We start from the raw sequence: 23,572 nt of genomic DNA, 5'->3' as shown, positions 1-23,572 counted from the left end.
TAGCTTGTTGAATTTTTTGTAAATAGTATCTTGAACAAAACTGTTAATAATGAAAACATTCAAATGACTAAAAAGTCAATTCTTGAAAAAATGTGAAAAACCCTTCACTTCACAGGACCAGTGAATTCTGAAATATATTCAATAATGTATAATAATAATGAGTTTTTTATATTTTGCTTTATTTGTTGTGAACTTCTTAAACACTTTTTTAGATTTTGGATTGTTTGTCCTTGTAATAACTGGTAAATGTACTTATACTGGTAAATGACTTGATTTCATCATCCCATAAGAAATGAGAATAGCTCTCCCCCCCTACAGTGTCAGAGGGCAATGAGTAGCTCTTTTAAACATATTTACTGAATTTTTTTTATTTATTTTTTTTATCAATTTGTTTCAATTATAACACAATGGAAGATTTGATGTACTGGTGTAATAATATTTTTAAGTAATTTTATATACATAAAAATACATATTAAATACAAGTAAAGAGTCTGCTTTCATATTTCAACTAATTTTGGTGAAAATAAAATGTCATGGGGGAAATAATGCTCCAAAGTGTAAAATTGTGATTCAGTGTAATGGTCCTTTGATTTTACCATTACATCTTTAAATAAACATATAAATTACCAAGTTAAAAATACATTTGTTGTCTTGGCATTTTTAAATAAGTGTTGGCTGTGTTATATTAAAAAGTCCTATTATTATTATTATTATTTAAGTTTTTGAATAACCAGGGGACTTTTGTCCCGAAAAAAAAAAAAAAAAAAGCCAAGAAGCCATTCTGAAATCATATAAAAACTGATAGTCATTATATTATATTATATTGAGTATGTTAAGTTTAATGGAGATCATTTGAGGGGATTCTCCTCCCAAATACTCGTCCTGATAATGTCATGTGTGCTGGCAAACAGAAAGTGTTAATTAATATGACTGCAAGCAGCAATTTTTGGGTCAGAGCAAGTCAGAAACAAAGTAACAAGCTAAGTAAGCATTGCATGGGAGCATCAGTTAATGAAACAATATACTTATTCTGTCTTGCACATATCAAAATACAAAAAAAAGAATATGTGATCATACAAAATTTTATTCAATTTGAAGTGACTTTCACTTCCATACAAAAACCTCTTGCTGACAAACAGGTAAAACCTAGTGGTTTAAAGGACATTGGCATACTATAAAGATATTTTAATTTGTATTTGAGGGCTGCACTGTGATGCTTGAATATAGTTCTTTAATATGCAATCAAACAAACCATGTTTAAACAAGATTTTTTTGGTATATAAGCATTGTTACACTGAAAGGCATTAGTCGCAGTCTTCTGTAAATCATGGTAAAAATAAAATGCATTTTTTCAGAAAAATATAAAGTTAAACAGGACACATTCTTAAGTATGGGGAAAAACTATTTTAAAGCTATATTACAAAGTTTTTTTATGCTTGAAACACTCTTTTCGTCTTTGACCCATGTATGTGTGTGTGTCGTCTGTATGATTATAATTTTAGGAAATTGCACCTTTATGGCACACAGCAAGAAATATGAGCCCATGTGCAGAACAATATTGGTTTCGGTGGCGGTTTTGTAACAAGTGCACCTCCTAGTGCACGTTGTTTGTCATAACTTACACAAATCAAGACACTTCAAAGTCTGAGTCTGTTATTCAATGTTGTAAAAAAAAATATAGAGAGAGAGAGAGAGAGAGATGTGTGGGACATGGCCGCGCACTATTTATTAATTTTATCCTCTTTCCTGTTTTTTCTTCTTATCTTAATCTCTCAGAATTTCAGGGTCGGATTAGACAAATTGTGTTCAGCTTGAAGTGTTCCCTGCGCAGGTCTGGTTCATCACACGCGCGTGCACGGTGCATGAGGCGGCTCTCGCGCAGCTGAATGAGTCTTTCACACACACACACACACACACACACACACACACAGCAGTGAGGAGGAGGATCTCAGTCTGGGCTGGAAGAATGTAAGGGTGTGTACATGAGTCATGACCACAGATTTCACTCGACATGTACCTTTCTGGACAGGGTTCAGGTGTTCACTCAGGCTTTCTGACAGAAATCAAGCTGTATTCTCAGCAAAGCTTCATCTGGATTCGTTATAGACACACCACTGATGTGATGATGCACTGATCCTCGCGAGAGAAATGAGTGTGTGAAGCCTTTACCTCCAGCGGTGAGTGTGTGTGTGTGTGTGTGTGTGTGTGTGTGACGGCTATTTGTCCTGCTTCCCGTTCCTTGTTTACATTTATATATTGACTGTACCGATCAGATCAGACTGATCAGATTCTTTCAAATATGTAACAGTAAATGTGTTATTCTGTACTTTAATAACTTCTGTGGTAAGTGTTTTTTTTTAGTCAAGTAATTATAAATAGAGTAGTAATAAATGAAACATGAATAGTCACCAAAAAAAAAAAAAAAAACATCATTCTGACTTATAATATTGGGTAACACTTTAGTATAGGGTCCAATTCACACTTATAGCTAGTTGCTTATTAGCATGTCTATTATTAACATATTGGCTGTTTATTAGTGCTTATAAAGTACATATAATGCATGACATCCATAATCCTACCCAATACCCTAAACTTAACTACCTTATAAACTATTAATAAGCAGCAAATAAGGAGTTAATTGAGGCAAAAGTCATAGTTAATGGTTATTTAATAGTGAGAACTGGACCCTAAAATAAAGTGTGACCTATAATGTGTCTGTGGAGCATAAGAAAAAGATATTTTGAGAAATGTCGTTGAATGTTGTTGTTGGTCCATACCGTGTAAGTCAATGGTAACCAAACCTTAAATATCTTCTTTTGTGTTCCTTCTTTTGTATCATAAACAGTTGTGTTTTCACCAGACCCACAGAGACCGAGAGGGACATCCCGTTGAGCTGCAGGTGTTGAGCTCGGCTCCCGAGGCGTGAAGATGCTGCAGCAGATATTGTCTGACATGTTCATCCAGCCCGAGCTGCTGGCCGAGCTGAACGAGGAACAGAAACAGATTCTGTTCTTTAAGATGAGAGAAGAACAGATCCGCAGATGGAGAGAAAGAGAGGCGCAGCTGGAGAAGGAGGAAGCTGCACGTGTCAAAGCCAAAAAAGGTGTTTAATCTTGACTGTCATTAAGATGTGAATGTACTGGGCAGAGGCTCTGTCATATATATATCCAGAAATATATGGATTTCTGGATTTCACTAAACTTCTTCTTGAAGCCTCAGAGAGACGAAGTCAAAGAGACAGCTTTGTGCTATAGAAATCTAGTCAGGTATTTATTAGGCATGTTGTGCAGTTTCAGGAAAGACTGTGTCGTGGATGAAGGGTCTGGATGAGGATGTGTGGGTTTGGGTGATGGGAGAACATCCTGAGGACAAACCCTACGATCAAATCTGTGACGAGATCATGGGCGAGAGAGCAGCGCTGCAGGCTCAGAGAGAGGCCGAGGAGCTCCGGTAAAACACCACTCACACTCACAGTCTCCTTTAATGTCATGCAATCACGATTATATATCATTTAAGCTATAGAGTAGCTATACATAATGATATAATGTATAGCACTGCCTTTAATGCAGATTTAAATGGAAAATGCAATGCATTTTATTTTTATTTTTTTTATGTAATACCGCAGAAAAGATCATGAGAATCTAAGAACAAACATCATTGTAAATCAGTATTATATATAATCAATTTTGACTAATCTTGTCATTTTTTATTAGTCCCACACACCAATCAAGTTTGAGTCATTACAGAAATTTTGATTGAAATTTTGCTCATTTAAATCTAATGCACCCATGATTGATTCAGGTGTGCAAGGCACTAAATATTTGATTATTATTTTAATATTACCATTTTTAAGTTCTGTTTATATCATTTTTTTTCTTTCCAGTTGTTAATTTTAGTGCTTTAACTCAAAACGTATTTCAGTCGGTTAAGGCAAGATTTCTATTATATTCTCTTGTGTTTCTGTTCTATTGTAATTGTTCTTTAACTCTGAAAATGTATTGCATGTCATAAACCTCACAGTAATCCACTCAGTCAACACCAGTTCAGTATTTCACCAGTTTAATGGAGTGATGTCATCGGGGTTTGTGTGCTAATGCTGTGTTCCTGTTGAAACCACTTCCTCCTCATGCACTTGTTCTTTTCAATGGGAATACTGGACAGAAGTTAAAATGAATATTTGTTTCTGGTTTTACAGGCATTTCTGATGTAAAATTATAATAATCAGTGCCTGCTTGGGTGTATATCAGTGCAAACAAACCAAATGGCAGGTACTTCCATGATGCAATGTGTTCAGATAACTGCACCGAACTAAAGGACTTCTGTGTAGAGACTATGTGCAACATTAAACTAACACGATATGAAATACCAGCTTAAATCCAACACAGATTAATAGCGACCTGAATTCTATGCCATGAAAAATACATCATGGAAAACAAAAAGGCTTGTCTGGCTTCTCCTCACATACCTTTTTTAAAGAGTATGCACAAGACAGTAAGCACAAGGAATGTCTGTTTTGCTGTGTATGAACGTGCACTTATGTCTTCAAGGAATTTACCTCTTATTGTTATGATTGTTCTCACTGACATGCATGGTTTCCCTCATAGCAACTGTTTCCTGTTCAGTTCTGTGAATCATTAATGATCGCCAAAAACTCTTGTGACCTATGCAAGTGTTCTCTTCACTTCTGAATGTACAGGGCTATGAAAGAGGCCGAGCTGGAGAAGCGTTTTTCTGGCCTGGAGCAGGTTGTGTTGTCAGAGCAGGAGGTCCAGCGGAGGAGAGCGGAGGAGGAACTCAAGGTACTGTCACCACACAAACTCCCCCCACTTTCACTTTAAACAAATGAAGAAGCAGATCTTCTGGGTCTGTCCTGACCTGGAGGCTTGTTGTTTGTCAGACACTGGAGCTGGAGGAGAGGCGTAAGGCCGAGGAGGAGCTGAGGAGGCTGGAGCAGGAGAGGAAGCAGCAGATTTACATCAGTCTGAAGGAGGTGCAGAGCAGTAAACACACTCCAGAGGAGGAGGAGGACAAGGAGTGGAAGAACACATGTACAGAAAACCATACAATCTACACTACAAACCATTTCCTCAATTACTTATCTAGAACATAAGCACTGTTTATGGTATGCATCCACAGTGTTTACGGGAAAGAGAGTGAATCTCACAGAAACATGTTCTTAAGGCAGAAAGCATGTTTTATTGTATCACATTTTAAAAAATAAAATGCATACCATTTTTAACTGAAATTATGCATACAGTAAATCTTTAATATTAATATACTATTGGGTAACACTATATTTTAAGGACTGGTTCTGACTCTTAACTAGCTTGTATATTACTAGCTTATTGGCTGTTTATTATAAAGCACATATTTCTGCATGACTGCATGATCCCTTAATCACACCCCATACCTAAACGTCACAATCACAACTACCTTACTAACTATTAAGCAGATAATTAGGAGATTATTGAGGCAAAATACATAGCTAATAGTTAGTTAGTAGTGAGAATTGAATGTTAAAAATTATATATTTAGTGCTGAATCTACACAGACAGACCTTAAAAATAAAGTGTGACCTAAAGTTTTTCTCCATTACACTAACAATACTGAAAATCATCACTGATAATACTGAGAATGACACACAGAAACTAACACATGACAGATCTTGTCTGAGAAAGGGTATTAGCTCTCTGTGGTTCTGTTTGTGCTGTTATTGTCTCAGTCATGCATTGATAACAGGAATAACCCGTGTGATTTTGCATATGTGGTTCCAGTGCAGAAGTCAAAAGCTGCAGACATGCGCAGACGATCTCTGGCCAAGCAGACTATTGAGGACCACCGCAGACGCTCAGTTAAAGCTCTAGAAAGAGGACGGGTAGAGGCCATGACAAAGGCCTTCGGAAGCACCAATTTAACCACTCCACCCAAACCCAAACCCAGAAACAGCAGCAGTGCTATCAGCCGGTGAGTCATGTGATAATGTGTCACATTTCCCCAAAATATATGAGTAAGCCTTTACTCTGAAGACGTTTACATGTCAACATTCATTTATTGATGTTAATCAGCATATTCTGTGAACAGCTGCTATTCTAATGCGGAAATACTGGAAAGGCTTGCTCTTGCTGTTCTTTTGTTCTGAATATTAACCGTAATTGAAGCTTACTCGTGCTCATTCATGTTCTTGCTAACACCTCACAGAAGGTGCATCAAAGCCCAAATGTAGGTCATGGGACTCTAATGGTGCTCTCAGCCATCTGTGTATTAATATACGTTCATTTGCTTTAATGTTTGTATGGAAACGTCCTCTTCCCTCCAAAAAATCATTTTCATTTCATTTGGACATGGTGTGTATGTTGTGAACAAGAAGTCTAAATGACACATAATGTTGATTGTTAGTTGGCTTATTCAAACAAAACAACCATTGAATTTGGGTTTACATTACACCAGTGATTGGTGGGAATGAGCGGAGACCCGTCAATATGGGATTATCCGGGTCGAGATGTGATGTAGCAGCCATTTATGTTTAGTACAGACACCATCATTCAAAAATGTGAGGACCCCAAGATTTTCTTAGTTACCACGGCTGCATTTATTTGATCAAAAAATGTGAAAAACATTTAAAAGCAAGTTTTTTTTGATGAATAGAAAATTCTATAGAACATTTATTTGAAATAGAAATCTTTTGTAAGATTCTAAATGTCTTTACTGTCAACTTTGATTAATCTAACGTGTCCTTTATAAATAAAAGCATTAATTTCTTTCAATCAATAAAATGACAGATATTATCAGATTCAGTAGTGTATTCATTTGAAACTGTGGTAAATTGTTCTAAGTTTGGATTTTAGTGGAACAGAAATTGAGCTTAATGTACTGTGGAAATGAATAATTATTCAGCTTTTCTCTGAATACTGATTAACCTGCTTTTTCAAAAAAAAAAAAAAATGCATGCATCTCAAATGTTAATCTTAAAATGAGAATACTGGTAACATTATTGTTATGGAAAATATTGTACTTTGACCTATCTTTTTTTACCCTCCTCTGTTTGATATAAATATAATAACCTGTATAATATGATTTATTTATCAGTGATTAATAGTCAGTAATCAGGAAGTTATGCAGAGACACTGGGAAGACTGGAATGTCACCGGTCTCTCTTAATGATGATTTATTGATCACAGCTGTGTCACATCTTTTCATTCAGGCGTCTTATTCATCTCAGGAATGTCACTTGTGCGGTTTGTGCAGTTACGTATTTTGACAAGGAATTCCCCTCAAACCATTATCTGTTGTGCAAAGATTTACATTCTGTTACATACATTTAAAGATGTTTCTGTTGTGGGGTGGTGATGTCTTGCATGGTGGTTGATGATCCAGGATATGAGAGTAATTAACATCTCGTGTTCTCATTGGCAGGAAGGGTGGCATGCGGCGCTCAGTGACAACTTCTTGCCGAGATCATATTATTCGCTGGTTTAAGGAGGAACAGTTGCCGCTCAGAGCAGGATTCCAGCGCGACCAAAGCCGGATCGCATCCTGGTTTCACGGTGAGAACTTACCGTATAAATCTAGACCTCAACTTCTAGAGGTTACACACTGCTGCCATCTGCATTCATACAGCATTAAGATTGAGTGTCAGAATGCTGTTGGATTTCCTGTCATTCACATAATCTCGTGTTCCCTGCAGGTATAATATCTCGTGAACAGGCAGAGGCTCTGTTGAGCGAGGGAGAGCCTGGGGACTTCCTGGTGCGTGTTAGCGAGAGGATCTTTGGATATGTGCTTTCCTACCGATCCAGTGAGGGAGTCAAGCACCTGCTGATCGATGCTTCAGAGAGCTGCTACATGCTGCTGGGAGACCAGATCAGATTCAGCTCGCTCACTGAACTGCTGGAATATCATCAGGTAATGTACTATACATCACTCACTGCTCCGCACAGGCTACATTTGCATTCGTTTTTGTTTGTTTTTCACAACCCCGAGTCTTCTCCTCCCGTCCCATTTTTACTAGAGATCATTTCCTTCCTGTGGTACTCATCACTGTTGTAGGTTCCAAAGTTGAGGGGACAAATGGATTGAAATTAGTATGTGTTTCATACAAGATCTGGCAACTGAGAACCTTGGCATTTGTTGGGGTGATTATTCATATAATGAGGTTTGGACCATACAAATTAAGGGAGTTTAACAGGAGGCGTAGGAAGGAAACATATCAAATACGCACAGTGGGATCTTTTATAGAAAGATTAAAAATATGAGAGAAATACAGGAAAATATTTAAACGGGGTAATAGAATGATAAAATACGGGAGATTCCTGTTTGGCCTGTCACAGGTCCTGTCAGGTACATTGGGCTTCTGGATTTTATTTCTTCAGGTGTGCACATCCCAAAAAATATATATATATATATATTGTTCACATGTGTGACCAGATTTACATACAAAAAATACACATAAATAAATGCGCAAGTGTCCTTATGTGTTTACTTTCATGAACTGATTATTCCCTATCGAAGGGTCTCTCCCATTGTGTTTAATACGCTTATGGGGAAGTCCTGTTTACTCTGATGCAGAAGTCTGAAACTGCACTCATTTGGACTGAATGCTCTCACTGTGAGATCATGAGTCTCACCCTGCTTTGAAAGCTTCTGACACCCTCCCTTCATCTACACCAACACAACCCAGCATGGACAGCAAGCTGATCTGCAGTCTCACCAAGGCTGTGGAGGATCTCGCCTTAGCTTGGTCGGCTCCGGAAGAGCCTGCCTGTGGCCTTTCAGATGAGTGGTTCAGGCCAAGCTTATACCCAAGTCCTGATGCCTTCCAAGAGCTTCACACAGCATGACTTCACATGTTCTCCAAAGCTATCCGCCTACTCTGTACGCAACGCCAGGGAACCTCTCAAAAGGGAACGTCTCATTCGTTTAAATTATATTAAGCCTTAAAGTTCTGCATAATTAAGGGCGTGGCCACTTGAGTGACAGGTGGATTGCAGCTGTGGTCACTGCTGTGTCGCGCTAGGTGGGCGTCGTTTCAGAAAATATGTCCATTTCCAATTATCCAGGAGTAACGCACAATGACATGCTGCCAAAATGGCGACGGCCGGCTCCGCCCACTTTCAGCTTCAAAAACACCCTTCAGAAGCCTACGGGTAACGTTTATACAGTCTATAGGTTATTAACAGTCTGTTGTACCTCATTGCACACAGTTTTCTTTTTGAAAATGCTTATTATTATTACAATTTCACTGATTACATAAATTTTAACAGAAGTTACTACCATAATTGACACAAAGCATCATGAGACGTAAGAAAACGGTGGATATGTGCAGCAGTCATCAGAGTAGGTTGTGTTTGGGTTGGATTGAGAGGGTGTACGTGTGTGTGTGGTGATGGCAGTTTTAACCCTTGTGTAACTCTGTATTGTGTGGCACTAGGCAGAGCCTCTGAGCTCGTCTGGAGCGGAGGAGTATCTGCGGCGCGCGTGTGGACAGAAAGCAGCCGCACCAGATTATGCAGAGCTCTTCATCTGAACGCCAACCAACAGAAGAGTGGAGAAGCTGTGTCTTAAGGCTGATATATACTTCTGAGTTGGACCTACGCATCAGTTTTCATTTATACTTCTGCGTCGGTGGCAGTACACATGCAAACGCTAGTCTTCAGTGTCCACACTGGTGTAACCTGCAGAACCACGACAGAAGCCCAAAGAGGAAACGGCTCGTCGGAGAAGCATTAAAGCTGTGACAGCGACAGATAAATATCAAATCATTATTTAAAACTACAAAAAGAGACAACACGGAACAGGAGAAGGGATTCTTTCCATCTCCACAAGGACTTGTACCAGGGCAGATAAACACAGTTGGTCGAGGACAACTAGTGATGTATAATGCTATGTAATTAATAAATGATAAGAACCTTGTTCTTGCTTTGTTTTATTGTATATAAGAGGGTGTAACATTCAAATACATTTAAGTGCACGTAAACACACACAAAACTCAAGTACATATGGAGGGAGGGGTTCTAGCAGACCAATCACAAGCACTTGTGGTCCACGTAGATTAGATGCACTGTTAGGTTTTTGGAGAAGTGCACGTCAGGCTACGGTGTACTCACATATCTTACAGCGTAGGTTCAACACAGAAGTATAAATTGGGCTTTACACGAACACAGATAACTGCAAACCAACATCTCTGTGATTATTTTTATAGGCATTGCCAGATTTCATAAGCACACCTATTTAAATCTAACATTAAAAACTTCCAACCCAAAACACTAGCCTGTTCCTTTGTGTAACAGAAAAGATGAAACTCAAAAAAGATGAAGTGGGTTACACTTTATTTTAAGTAGTTCTTCTTACAGTGCAATTATACATTTAAGTACGGAGTAATATTAATCAACTACATGTACTTACTATAGGGCTAGGATTACTTCGGGTTTGATTGGGGTTACTTTCATGTTATTATGCATAATTAATTGTTATTATAGTAGCGTGTAACAAGGACACCTCAAAATAAAGTGTTACTGATGAAGTGAAACTGAAAAGTCTTTTTTTTTTTTTTTGGACAAATTCCTTTTTATTTCAGAAACCGATATGACAAGTGCACTCTTCATTTTATTCTATACAAACAAGCTGGTAATTAAAATAAATCATTCATAAACAGACAATAACAAAGTTTATTCTTTTTAATCACAAAATACATTTGAAAACAGTCTTGGAAGCATGTAGTTTTTTTTCTTCTGACACTTTATAAAAAATAAAAAAAATGCTTGGTTGTGATATTAAAACATTTTCCGTAAACTTTCATCAGGTTTTTAATGAGTGGAAATCATAAAGGAAACACTACATTGCAAACAACACTTTATTTGAGTTTTGTAGGTTTTAATTAAGATATTGTGAGCTTTATGCTGTAAAATGCATTATTTTTAAAGAAAATTCTAAAGAGGTCACTTAAATTTAATTGTTGAAAAATTAACAAGACATAAATTGACAAATGTAGAAATACTTGAAAGTGACTCGAGCTTTGGAATCTCACAAAAGTGTGCAGTTTCCCTTTTTGATGTGCACATATTTCATAAAGTGACATGAACTCACACAGAATGCCTCCGCACACTCAAAGACTCAGTATCAGTAACAGTCATCCAAAACGTGACTTGAAACCAAAAAAAACAGACGTTTGTTTCCCTTTATGTATCCATGAATTACTGTAAGCAGGTTACATTTCACTACAATGAAATCCGTATCCACTTTCTTTAGCAAGGTCCTAATTTAAGAACTTGATTTTGAATGAATGCAGAATTCACTGATGTTCAAGTACAGTTCTAGTAATAAAAAAAAACCCTGCTCATTACATGCAAAATAATGTATGCATGTTTATAATTCAGAGGAAGCAAATGTTGATGAAAGATGGTGATTTTAGTGATTGAAGAAAATGTAAATACATTTAAAAACAACAGAACGATTGAATCCCCATAGAAATAGCTTTTCTTGAACTAATAAGAGCCGTTAAAAGCAATATGATAAATGCATAGCTTTAATTAAATGTAAAAACGAAGACATTTGGTGCCTTTGAGCGAGTTTCTTGTAATGAAATTCACAGGAACATGAATAGTTAGGACTTCCAGAACCATGACTTCCTTCCTGTGAGAAGCACCCAAGCAACCGTTCCCAACACACAGAGTAACTCTTCCATCAGGTAAACGCTTTTAAGGCACAGGGTGCTACTTGAAGAACTGTCCGAACAGATTGGCCACACCGAGGAGGACGAGGGAGCCGTGGAAGATGGCCGAGGGCCAGCGTAACTCACCTCGGCGGTTGAGTGAGGTCATGTGGACCAGAGAGGGAAGCACAAACACCAGAGCCAAGCCACATATGGCCCCCGAATACCTGAGAGGAAACCAACAACGGCAGGGAAAGAGTTCAGTGCAAATCCTTACTCTGATACACAGGCTCTGCTCAGTTTAAGAAATAATCACACCAAGTTCCTGTTTTAAAGAAGGAAGCAGGAACAGTCTCTCTTTACCTGATGATGGAGCCGATGTTGGGGTAAAACCTGGCCATTAGGACTCCAGCTCCCACAACAAGGATGTTCAGAACAAACACATGAAGGAAACTAGAAATGGAAACACAATAATGTCAATTAACAAAACACTGAATCATTTTGCCAAACAGTGAATTAAAGTGATTTGCTGTTTTGAAGCGATTGAAACTCTACTGGGTGAAGACAGCTGCTGGTTAAAGCCATGTAACTCCAGTAATCAGTAAATACCACCAAATACAACATTTTTTGTAAGTTTTACAAATATTTTCAACACTTTTATGAGCAAATTCCACTAAAAACTGACTCGAGAGCGCTTACAGACATATGTTTAATACTGGTTTAAGGTTTAACTGGGATAACATGATTTTTGTCACAAAGCACTGATTTAACTCATTATCATATCAATTATTCCTCACCTGGGATAATGGTCCCCAAACAGCTGTCCCATGAGCTGCACGCGCACCAGGTACCCCAGCAGAGGATACACGGTGGTCATCTGGAACAGAAGACAAGTCCTCGCGAAGAAAACCAGGACATCGCTGCTGGGGAAGTTATCCAGGAAGTTCTGAGATAGAGGACGAGAGTATCTCACTGTTAATGAATGCACCTCAATCAGCTTATTTAGAAGAATGATATGATACTACAGATGCATGCTGGGTCTTACAGGTTCAATGCACTCTTTAGACAGCGGTGGTGATGGGAAAGCAGCAAAGATCAGCACACCCACATAGAGGTACGTTAACCCCACCAGCAGGTACGCCAGAGACAGATCCCGCACCTGCCAACACAACACCACACATATTCACTACACTACCAGCACATATTCACCTTTAACTATGGTGAGAACTAAAACACCACTTTTAGTGTTTGCTTTTAGTGTTTTATTCAGCAAGTGTGTGTTCAATTGATCAAATATAACAGCAAAGACTTTTACACTATTACCAAAACATATAATGAAAACATTCCCACAAAAATATCAATCAGCACAACTTGATAATAATCAGAAATGTTTCATGAGCGCCAAATCATCACATTAGAATGACTTCTTAAGTATCATGTGCCTCTGAAGATATTAATATTTTACAGTAATACTGTGTTTACCGTATTTTTATTTATATAGACTCTTCTTTCCAAAACATTTTGAAATGTGACCAGAGTGTTCTGGAAAGGTTTTGTAAGAATTCACCTAATATAAATCTTACTAATTACAGTGGGTAAAGAAAGTATTCAGACCCCCATCATTTTTCACTCTTTGTTATATTGCAGCCATTTGCTAAAATCATTTAAGTTCATTTTTTCCTCATTAATATACACACACAGCACCCCATACTGACAGAAAAACACAGAATTGTAGACATTTTTGCAGATTTATTAAAGAAAAACTGAAATATCACATGGTCCTAAGTATTCAGACCCTTTGCTGTGACACTCATATATTTAACTCAAGTGCTGTCCATTCCTTCTGATCATCCTTGAGATGGTTCTGTACCTTCATTTGAGTCCAGCTGTGTTTGATTATACTGATTGGACGTGATTAGGAGAGCCACACACCTGTCTGTATAAGAGCTTCCAGCTCACAGTGCATGTCAGAGCAGATGAGAATCAGGAGGTCAAAGGAACTGACGGAGGAGCTCAGAGACAGAAGTGTGACAGATCTGGCTAAGGTTATAAAAACATTTCTGCTGCACTTAAGGTTCCTAAGAGCACAGTGGCCTCCATAATCCTTAAAAGGAAGACATTTGGGACGAGCAGAACCCTTCCTATAGCTGGCCGTCCGGCCAAACTGAGCTATCAGGGGAGAAGAGCCTTAGTGAGAGAGATAAAGATGAACCCAAAGATCACTGTGGCTGAGCTCCAGAGATGTAGTCGGGAGATGAGAGAAAGCTGTAGAAAGTCACCATCACTGCAGCCCTCCATCAGTTGGGGCTTTATGGCTGAGTTGCCCGACAGAAGCCTCTTCTCAGTGCAAGACACATGAAAGCCCCCATGGAGTTTGCTAAAAAACACTTGAAGGACTCTGGTCTGACAGAACTTTTTGGCCTTAATTCTAAGCGTGTGTGGAGAACACCAGGCACTGCTCATCACCTGTCCAATACAGTCCCAACAGTGAAGCATCATGCTGTGGGGGTGTTTGTCAGCCGCAGGGACAGGACGACTGGATGCAATCGAGAGAAAGATGAATGCGGCCAAGTACAGGGATATCCTGGACGGAAACTTTCTTCAGATTGCTCAGGACCTCAGACTGGGTTCACCTTCCAACAAGACAATGACCCTGAGCACACAGCTAAAATAATGAAGGAGTGGCTTCACAACAACTCTGTGACTGTTCTTGAATGGTCCAGCCAGAGCCCTGACTTAAACCCAATTGAGCATCTCTGGAGAGAACGGATGGCTGTCCACCAATGCTTACCATCCAACCTGACAGAACTGGAGAGGATCTGCAAGGAGGAATGGCAGATGATCCCCAAATCCAGGAGTGAAAAACTTGTTGCATCTTTCCCCAAAAGACTCCTGGCTGTATTAAATCAAAAGGGTGCTTCAACTAAATACTGAGCAAAGGGTCTGAATACTTATGACCATGTGATATTTCAGTTTTTCTTTTTTAATAAATCTGCAAAAATGTCAACAATTCTGTGTTTTTTTGTCAATATGGGGTGCTGTGTGTACATTAATGAGGAAAAAAAATGAACTTAAATGATTTTAACAAATGGCTGCAATATAACAAAGTGAAAAATTTAAGGGGGTCTGAATATTTTCCGTACCCACTGTAATTATGTCTTCATATCTTCACGTTGTTACAACCAACGATTCCTATGTTTGCTCGGTGACTGGACATTGTGCAATGAAGGGCTACTGCCAAACCACACACAAAAACGTTACATAGACAGAAAAGCGCTCCTAATTTGGTTCTCGCTGATCTTCCTGAACACTCATTCTAGACCACAAGTGACTCATTTCCATTTTCCCTTTGTACAAAGTAAAGCATGTCTTTTTTGCAGCCCTAAACGTTTTAGTTTCCTGAAGCAGAAAAGAAACTTGTGTGTAATGGGTGGAATATGGAAGTAATCCCACAAGGACAGACGTGATGGTTTGAGTCAGTAATAACAGACTGATGAGAGCACTCACGTTGTTTTCCTGATGTTTGTTGTTCTTCATTAGCGTGATGATGCAGTTGTGAATGAAAAATGCTAGCGTGAGAACCCCAGTCAGCTGAGGACACAGCGATCTGAACTCTAGCTCAATCAGAGATAAAGACAAGCACACGTCACACAGAGATCCACTCTTTCACATGACTTTGATTGCCTCCAGACATCATGGTAAGAAAAACCCCTCACTAAAATGGAGTACCTGATTTTGCACTGACCATTTAATCATCATTTAAACGGCCTACAATTTATTCCATCAATCACTGGATGAATTCAACATTCAGAATCAAATGGGGTTAAAGGTTACACAGGTTTTTTTTTTAGACTTTACATGCATCTTTTTTTACTCTGCCTACACAACGCTGTTAGGATTATGATGTGGCTTGACATTTAGCTTTGTGAAGTTCACTTCAGTGGGTAAGTCATGTGAAAGGAAGTGAACAGAGAACCATAAATATCCCTTTCAATTTAGTTCACAGGTGATTTCAAGATAATGCATGCTAAAAAAAAGAAAATATTCCTTTACCTGGAACAAAAAACTCTGATGAATCAAACCAGTGGAACTCCAGGTGAAAGCCCAGTCGAATGGCTTTATATGTGACCAAGATGATGAGATAAACCACCGACAAGGTGCCTGTGAAAATAAATGACATCCTCATGATAGATGCAGCTAATGGAGCAAAACACAAGCTGCTGTTCATATTAGCTCTCTGGGAAATAAAGGCCATACCGAGGAAGGTGAACCTGGCGAAGAAGGAGGCCGAGCGGAAGTTGAGCAGCGGCAGCAGCAGGACAATGAGGTAAAACGGGATGGTGTTGGTTTTACTCCACCAGTGATCAAACACCGCTCCTGTGCTGTTCCCCCCCGCAGAGTACTGGAGAGTGCTGCCGTCTCCGTCCGGATCCAGGTTTGGATATGGACATATCACTAGAGAAACACACGCTGTTAATCTGAATCAAGGGTCATTTTATCAACCAAATTAACTGATTTTTTATATATATATATTTTTTTTTTTATATTTCCTTTTGTGATCTTCATACTCAGATTTGTGAAGAATGGAATTGGAATTTTCTTTAAGATGTTTGTGACCGCTGTAAACCAACCTTAAGAAACCAAGTCTTACTCCATACACACCAGGCCCAAAAGTCCTAATTAGCTCTGGGTGGACACAACTTCCAAAACACTTCTTGAACACTTCTTGAGTGAGAATCGTATCTTTTCTAACTTAATAAAATAAAGACCATCTGATAGCCAACGAGAATACGTAGGAGGCATTTTGGATTTCCATTTTAGCAAAATTAGCCTCGTAGCTAGCAAGAGAATCTTTAAATTTAAGAGGATTTCCCAAACCTTCTCTATAGAAAGAAAAATGGCAAAAAAGATGGACTCAAGCAGTCACGCACACGAGATGTCTCGAAACTGTACATATCCTGAGTGAACCTTCCCAATCACACTTCAATCAAGTGAAAAATTCAAAGCATTGAACTCTGGGTATCACTGGACTAACTAATTAATAATAATAAAAACCAATGTGACCACTAACCTCGATCTGTTCCATTTGTGCCAAAGGTGTCTGACGTGTTGACATTGTGAACATAGTCTGTGAGAAACAGAGAGACACAGCAGTTATACAGAGCTTCCTAGAAAACATCAGTGCAGCAGAACACATGAGGAGAACAAACACTCACTGTAGATGAACTTTCCTGTGTTGAACAGGAAGTTGGACATGAGGACCCAGTAGACCACCATCGCACCGATCAGAGACACCAGTGAGAAGACAAGACTCGACCACTTCCCAAACCCACCAAAGTAATATTTACACACATCAGGAAACTCCCAGTCTGAGGTGTCTACATTCGCTGCAAAGACAGAAGATTCAACACCTCATGGAGAAACAGATTGTGTTGTAAATACTGCAGGAACTCCTGAGGTTGTTTATTAAAACTCCCAGTACAGATCTACAGTTAGTAGGTTTAATCAAGACCAGCTTATGTGAAAATGAGTTCAGGAACTCAAATACTCAGGATCTGAACCTTGTGTAATCACACAAACTTTATACACACAGTCACATAAAGAAGTACCAGGTCTGTCACTGGGGTTCCTGTTGTGCATTAAACTGAGAATGGTAGAAACCTCTTATAACAGATGTTTATGTCTAAGAGCTACACTGGAACACAATATCTTGTGTGTTTTGGGGCTGCAAAAAAAAGTGAAAGACTGGCTGTTTATTAGAGAGCGGTCATGTGTTCGGCTTACGTATGGACTCTCTGGACTTTAATACTCTGTAGCAGCAGTAGAGCGTCAGCAGACCCATGAGAACAATAATGATGATGCCCAGAGTGAAACCAGCCTAGAAACAGAACAAACAAAATGATTTAGCTTCAAAACAGCCAGCAGTGAGGACAGGGAACACATAAGAAAAATTAACGTACTTGTTTTATTCCCCATGGCATACTTAATATAGATGTTCCCATCATGGTGTTCCATATGGCGAAGCTGCACACACACACACACAGACACACACACACACACACATAGGAAATGTGTCCATGTAAATCTGTTCTGCTTGTCATCACTTGTTATGCAACTATTGTTCAGTTTTCTGATTCTAGCTCAATTGTTTCACATTGTATAACTCTGGCAGTGTAATTCTCAGATAAACCTGTCCCGTGGCAGGGCCTCGTAACTCTGTGTACAGAAGCAATGCATTAAAAGCCTTTTTCAGGGTGGTCTTACATGGTGACAATGCTGGGGTTTTTGGCAGGAGTGTCGCCCCCCTGCACTTTGAATGCTGTTCCCAGTGGACTGTAGATATAGAGGTCATCAAGAGAAGGAATCACATGATCTGGAGGTACCTGACCAACATAAGGTGCATAAACAAATACATTAAATCACGGTACCTTTTATATTCTACAAGACTAGATTTCAACTTCTGGAGTCACCAAACTAATGATGCACAGCCTGAGATACTGGTGGAAAGCTGGATTTGTGGTTGAAGACCATGTTAATCTGTATTTAGAGATGCATCACACACTAACCAAACCAGGCAAAACTAAACGGAAATCAAAGCCACCAGCTAATTCAATTACACACAGACACACAACAACAGACTGCTCACAAATGTGTGTGAAATAAGACAGGTTTGCTGTGCTGACCAAGAGTACGATGCTTGGTTTGGAAGTCGATTTTTATATGAGCTGTGCTTCATGCATTGTTACATTTTTAAAAACACTTTTTTTTTTGGACATAAATTTCACTAATGTGATCACACCTTAAAATCTGTACAGTTAGTGTTAGTAGCTTATCTCCTTTTCTGTGCCATTAACTTGATAACATGCATAACATGCAGTGAACAAAAATAAGAAAACGAATAAATAATTAAAAAGTGAAATTCTAAGCATTCTCAAGCACTGGAATAAAAGCACTGGAATAAAATGCAATGCAAATAAATTGCAACAGGCCTAATAAACAACCCGCAGATATGTAGCTGTTTGTTTGTGGAGACACAGAGAAGCAGATCTGAAAGATGCAGTGGTATTTGCCAGTGCAATGTCTCACCAGAGGTCGGTCAGAAGAGGCGGTCAGACGGCCGTAGTAATGTACTCTGCTGCTCAGCGCCGCAGCTTCAGCGGACACACGCTCCTGAACCTCATCGCCCACGATGTTCCTGTGCTCCACATGAAACGGCCTGAAAGACAACGCAAACAGGACCCCGAGCTGGTTCAGAAACACCTCAGAACGAGAACGCTGATCCAAGACATGTTTCACATCAGCACAAGACTAAAGAGCCATTACTGTATACATAAATATTTGTTAAACATTTGATCAATTGATTTTTTGCCCAAAAAGAGAGTGCAATAGCTGAAACACTTCAAAAGATTAAAATACGGCATGCATGTGTCTTTACGATTCCTAACTAAATATTAGATTAGATTCAACTTTATTGTAATTGCACATGTAAGGTACAAGGCAACGAAATTCAATTTCACCTAAAATACTGGTAATAAGATGTTAGACTAAAGCCAGCAGAGAAACAGTACCTTCTTTGCTTGGGGTCCAACGAATCGGTGTAATAGTCCCCAGCTCGCCCTGATCCTAGTAAGGGTTTAGTGTCCTCATCCATGATGCTTGTGCTTTGTTTAAACCCTCATCACCTGTGGAGATGGACATACACAGAAGAAAACCAAACCAGATCTGAGACTGTTCAGAGAGTCAACACACTAACAGCCAAATATTTCAACTCTTCGGACAGGGAAGATGAAACCTACAGACACATTTCCTGTGGGAAAACATTACATTTGTAATGACACTTTAAACCCTGCACATACAAATAACTGGATAAGACATGATGAGACCTGTTACACACGGTCTCTAAAGCACCACTTCACATTAGAGAACACAAACAACAGCAGATTCCTCTCCTGTGAGTAATGAGGAAATGTCCAGCTGAACACTTATTTACCCTGATCCAGATCATCTGGAGTGTAAGATAATACACACAAATATACAAATACACACACACACAACCAGTCAAAAGTTTGGGGTCAGTAAGACTTATAATATTCTGCTCATTAAGGTTGCATTTGCTTGATCAAAAATACAGAAAAAGAAACCGTAATCTTGCAAAATGTTATTACAATATAAAATAATGGTTTCTATTTCAATAGCCTTTAAAATATAATTAATTAATGTGATGCAAAGCTGAATTTCCATCAGCCATTACTCCAGTAACAAGTGTCACATGATCCTTCAGAAATCATCATAATATGCTGATTTATTAAAAAATTATCAATGTTGGTAACAGTTGTGCTGCCAAATACTTTTTGGGAAACTGCGATACTTTTTTCAGGATTCTTTGATGAATAAAAAGTTAAAAAGAACATAATTTATATAAATATTTTCTAACAATATAAATCTTTGCTATCACTTCTTAATTTAACACATCCTTGCTGAATAGACGTTTTAATTTCTTTCAAGAAAATATATAATAAAAATGTACTGACCCCAAACTTTTGAACTGTAGTGTATATTGTTAGAAAAGATTTATATTTTACATAAATACTCTTCTTTTTAACTTTTTATTCATCAAAGAATCCTGAAAAGTATCACAGGTTCCATCACTGATAATAAATCACCATATTATTATGATTTCTGAAGATCACGTGACACTGAAGACTAGAATAATGATGAAAATTCAGCTGCGCATCACATGAATAAATTAGGTTTTAATGTATATTAAAATAGAAAGCATTTATTTTACATCACATTAATATTTCACAATATGACTTCTTTCCTGTACTTTTGATTAAATGCAGCCTTAATGAGCATAAGAAATATATATACACACACATCTGTATGTCAAATTTGATATCAACTGAATTTTAAATAAATGTTAAAATCAGTATATCAAATTCATTATTACAATTAACATCATTTACATTTTCAACTCAGAAGCAAAGCCGCTCAGAAACAGAAAATCTAATCAACACTTTGATTAATCCTGATTAAGAGGAAAAAGGGTAAACACGCAATGTAAAGTAAATTGTCTTTCCTGTTATTTTTGACGAACAAAACTCATTTTGTGAAGCGAGCATTGAGACTCATTGTTTTACTTCTGCATGTAACCAATTCACTGTTTGAAAAGACTGAGGTAGAGAAGCTGAAGTGTATAATAATATCCTCTCTGCTGTTTGAAGGCACTTCCGACAGTCATGTGACATCAGGTGTCATTATCCTTCATATACAATGTGTCAATAATACAGTTTCTGTTCTATAAAAGGAAACGAACATCTGCAGTTTATATGTTTTACACAGGATGGCATAAACAGGTGAAATCTTGTAAGAATGTGAATGTGCATCATTTTAAAACATGCTAAAGTATTCATTCAAACTATAACGAAATAACCAGAACAACAGCTTCAAGCGATCATTACTGAATACACTAAATTAACTCAGAAGCCCATTCATCAGCTCAACATGGGTCATAAACAAGTGTAGAGTTCGTACATGTATGTGGTTATCTGCACGGATACACAAACGCTTCACATGGAGATTTCGAAGTGCTTTAGTATTTAGATGAAATATCTAAACAGGAAATTAGAATTATATACTTACCAAACCACACAAAAGCCGACAAACTGCTGAGACAAACAAGTGTTTTTTTTAAAAGGAAACTCGGTTTTTAAAAGGCACATGCTATTCCAGTGTCGCATGGGATTAGTAGTGCAGATTCCACCACTACACAACGCTCGAGGAAGGCGAGGCAGCCTTCAAACAACTACACTACCCATAATTCCAGAGAGGGCGAAGACATGCAAGCTGTACTGGGAAGTATAAACGTTTAGTACGTACAATATTTGCATGGAAATGTGCGTACGCAATTGTGCGCACCGTACGGACTCTCTAGTCTAGACCTTGCGTATGCACCGAGCGGCAATCTCCCGCTCTCTCTCGTGAAGCCAATAAGGAAGTGACTAAAAATGTAATTCGTCAACTGACCGCTAGAGACTGGCTTCATTGCAAATGTTGAGGGCGAGATTTTTTTTTTTTACTTTTATAACTCATCTGTTTAAATCATATAAAATTCTACATAATTACGGGCGTGGCCACTTGAGTGACAAGTGGATTGACGCTTTTCTCACCACCGGCGAGCTAGATGGGCGTGGCTTCAGCAATCAGCTCCCGCCTTTTAACACCAACGGTTGACGACAGGCTGTTTTACATTTGACATACACATTTAGATTAAATATGACACTGAATAATTAAGTTGAGCTCTGAAATTTCAATAAATTATTTTCAAGAAATGACAACAGGATTGTTTGGCATATAACAATTTCGCTTTAAATTGTGCTCTAAATAGCAAAACGCATGTTCTGAGAAAATACTTTAGCACGAATAATGATGACTGATGTGAACCTGATTCATCTGATGGCTTTGGAGCACAGACGGTAAAGACAGACATGATGATGAACTCGTTGATAAAACAGGTTTGATGACATAGCCTACTCTTGAAGCTCTGTTCATAATGATAACCCCTTCCGTGCTCTTCCCAATAGTGACAAACACCATAAAACAGGTTTTAAATGTTTTGTTATTGACGCGGTGAGTCAGACAGCTATTTACACTGCAAATAAAAATAAAATAAGCCCCATCTTTTTTCATAAAAAAACATATGCTGTAAACATTCTAAAATATACCTTTTAGGGAAAATTGCATAAATTAGAATAGTGATGTCTCATATTTTCCTAATGTATTGTCCCCATAGACTGTAAAAAAAAAGAGCCTACAATACCCTTAAAATAAAATACCCTTAACTGTGTTAAATTTGATTGTCACTTGGATGGAAATGATATGTAGATTACGTTATGCATATTGAAGCATGGAAAGGTCTCTGGGAGATTCATAGGGGTGACCCCAAATAGTCGACGAATCGATGCTTCAATTCGAGGAGCCTGATTCGACTACCAATCTAACATTTGAATATTCGTGGGGTGTTAATGATTATGCCATTTTGACTAGCTCAAATGTCTGATTTCACATAGAACTTTGGGTTTTCTTCCAATAAGTTAATATAAAGCCTATTATGATAAAGCTGTAAGAATCTGAAAAGAAGCTTCAGATTTATATTTTAAAGTGTGTGAATAAATCCAACCACCCCTATTAGGTTTATGTTTCACATTCCATAATCCGTGACCAACAGAGTAGCATCTTGGTGGCAGGGATTTAAAACTTTACCAAGACTCAAACTGACACAGACTGGATTTTTTCAAACAGGTAGGGTTCAAGTGATTTCAAAACATTTCAGCCGGGGTGTATGTATGTATATACACACACACACACACACACACCTGGAGCAGTGGGCATAATTTATGCTGTGGGGCCCAGGGAGCAGTTGGTGGTTCAGTGCCTTGCTCAAGGGCACCTCAGTCGTGTTCTTGCCGGCCCCAGACCCACAACCTTGGGTTAGGAGTCAAGCTCTCCAACCACTAGGCCAAGACTTGAGTCAAGGGCTTCATTGTAAGTACTACGGTGATATCTCTTCTCAAATGGCAATGCAGAATATTAATAACTATGACTGGGACTGTTATATAGATACTATTATAATGAGAAGACCATTATACTAAAACATTTTAGCTGCCGTATTTCTGCACATTGTTTCGTGAAGAACGCGTCCACAAAAGCAGTTCGCATTCAGAGCCCCGCAGATATGTTCATGTGCATTCGGGCCCTTTTTGCAAATTGCCTTTAAGTCTTAATATTAACGTAGTGTTTTATAAGTAACGAAGCTTATTCTAAATGAAATTATGAGTTGAATACCATTGATTAAAAACTTGCTATCAAACGCATCACTCAAAACAGAAATGCAGAACATTAACTGCTAATGTTTTAGACTAACGT

General features: G+C 38.3%; 2 protein-coding genes across 5 annotated transcripts; one reads left to right on the top strand and one right to left on the bottom strand.

Moving 5' to 3' along the window:
• The first annotated feature begins 1,289 nt into the window (after window positions 1–1,289).
• LOC128021552 (SH2 domain-containing protein 4A-like) lies at window positions 1,290–9,909 on the top strand. 2 transcript variants are annotated; one of them, XM_052608842.1, is made up of 9 exons: window positions 1,290–2,177; window positions 2,861–3,103; window positions 3,291–3,450; window positions 4,697–4,799; window positions 4,898–5,048; window positions 5,775–5,964; window positions 7,414–7,544; window positions 7,685–7,902; window positions 9,428–9,909. In XM_052608842.1, exons 2-9 carry the CDS (start codon window positions 2,929–2,931, stop codon window positions 9,521–9,523), a joined length of 1,224 nt encoding a protein of 407 aa, XP_052464802.1. In that variant the 5' UTR covers window positions 1,290–2,177; window positions 2,861–2,928; the 3' UTR covers window positions 9,524–9,909. The 2 variants fall into 2 exon arrangements, with proteins under 2 accessions (XP_052464802.1, XP_052464801.1); XM_052608841.1 differs by having other exon boundaries at window positions 2,846–3,103.
• A 735-nt stretch (window positions 9,910–10,644) lies between these two features.
• Window positions 10,645–21,664, bottom strand: LOC128021550 (sodium-coupled neutral amino acid transporter 9). 3 transcript variants are annotated; one of them, XM_052608838.1, is made up of 15 exons: window positions 21,290–21,661; window positions 19,216–19,329; window positions 18,734–18,863; window positions 17,912–18,030; window positions 17,608–17,671; window positions 17,432–17,525; window positions 16,864–17,034; window positions 16,719–16,775; window positions 15,905–16,102; window positions 15,701–15,808; window positions 15,155–15,261; window positions 12,693–12,806; window positions 12,445–12,593; window positions 12,011–12,100; window positions 10,645–11,874 (listed from the first exon to the last, which is right to left on the bottom strand). In XM_052608838.1, exons 2-15 carry the CDS (start codon window positions 19,296–19,298, stop codon window positions 11,709–11,711), a joined length of 1,650 nt encoding a protein of 549 aa, XP_052464798.1. In that variant the 5' UTR covers window positions 19,299–19,329; window positions 21,290–21,661; the 3' UTR covers window positions 10,645–11,708. The 3 variants fall into 3 exon arrangements, with proteins under 3 accessions (XP_052464798.1, XP_052464799.1, XP_052464800.1); XM_052608839.1 differs by lacking the exon at window positions 21,290–21,661 and adding an exon at window positions 19,564–19,586; XM_052608840.1 differs by lacking the exon at window positions 16,864–17,034 and having other exon boundaries at window positions 21,290–21,664.
• Between the last annotated feature and the right edge of the window lie 1,908 nt (window positions 21,665–23,572).

Source organism: Carassius gibelio, chromosome A10, assembly GCF_023724105.1.
Source record: "Carassius gibelio isolate Cgi1373 ecotype wild population from Czech Republic chromosome A10, carGib1.2-hapl.c, whole genome shotgun sequence".
Taxonomy (NCBI): domain Eukaryota; kingdom Metazoa; phylum Chordata; class Actinopteri; order Cypriniformes; family Cyprinidae; genus Carassius; species Carassius gibelio.
The sequence above is the reverse complement of the archived record's forward strand: the minus strand, read 5'-3'. Positions and strand labels throughout refer to the sequence as shown.

Excerpts from the sequence above, each read along its gene's own strand:
- LOC128021550 (XM_052608838.1), bottom strand. The coding sequence starts at position 19,298 with ATGGATGAGGACACTAAACCCTTACTAGGATCAGGGCGAGCTGGGGAC. Across the intron at positions 12,594-12,692 it reads CTAAAGAGTGCATTGAACCT|AACTTCCTGGATAACTTCCC; the intron begins GTAAGACCCAGC and ends CCTCTATCTCAG. Across the intron at positions 12,101-12,444 it reads TTTGGGGACCATTATCCCAG|TTTCCTTCATGTGTTTGTTC; the intron begins GTGAGGAATAAT and ends TTCCATTTCTAG.
- LOC128021552 (XM_052608842.1), top strand. The coding sequence starts at position 2,929 with ATGCTGCAGCAGATATTGTCTGACATGTTCATCCAGCCCGAGCTGCTG. Across the intron at positions 5,965-7,413 it reads AGCAGCAGTGCTATCAGCCG|GAAGGGTGGCATGCGGCGCT; the intron begins GTGAGTCATGTG and ends TCTCATTGGCAG. Across the intron at positions 7,903-9,427 it reads AACTGCTGGAATATCATCAG|GCAGAGCCTCTGAGCTCGTC; the intron begins GTAATGTACTAT and ends GTGTGGCACTAG.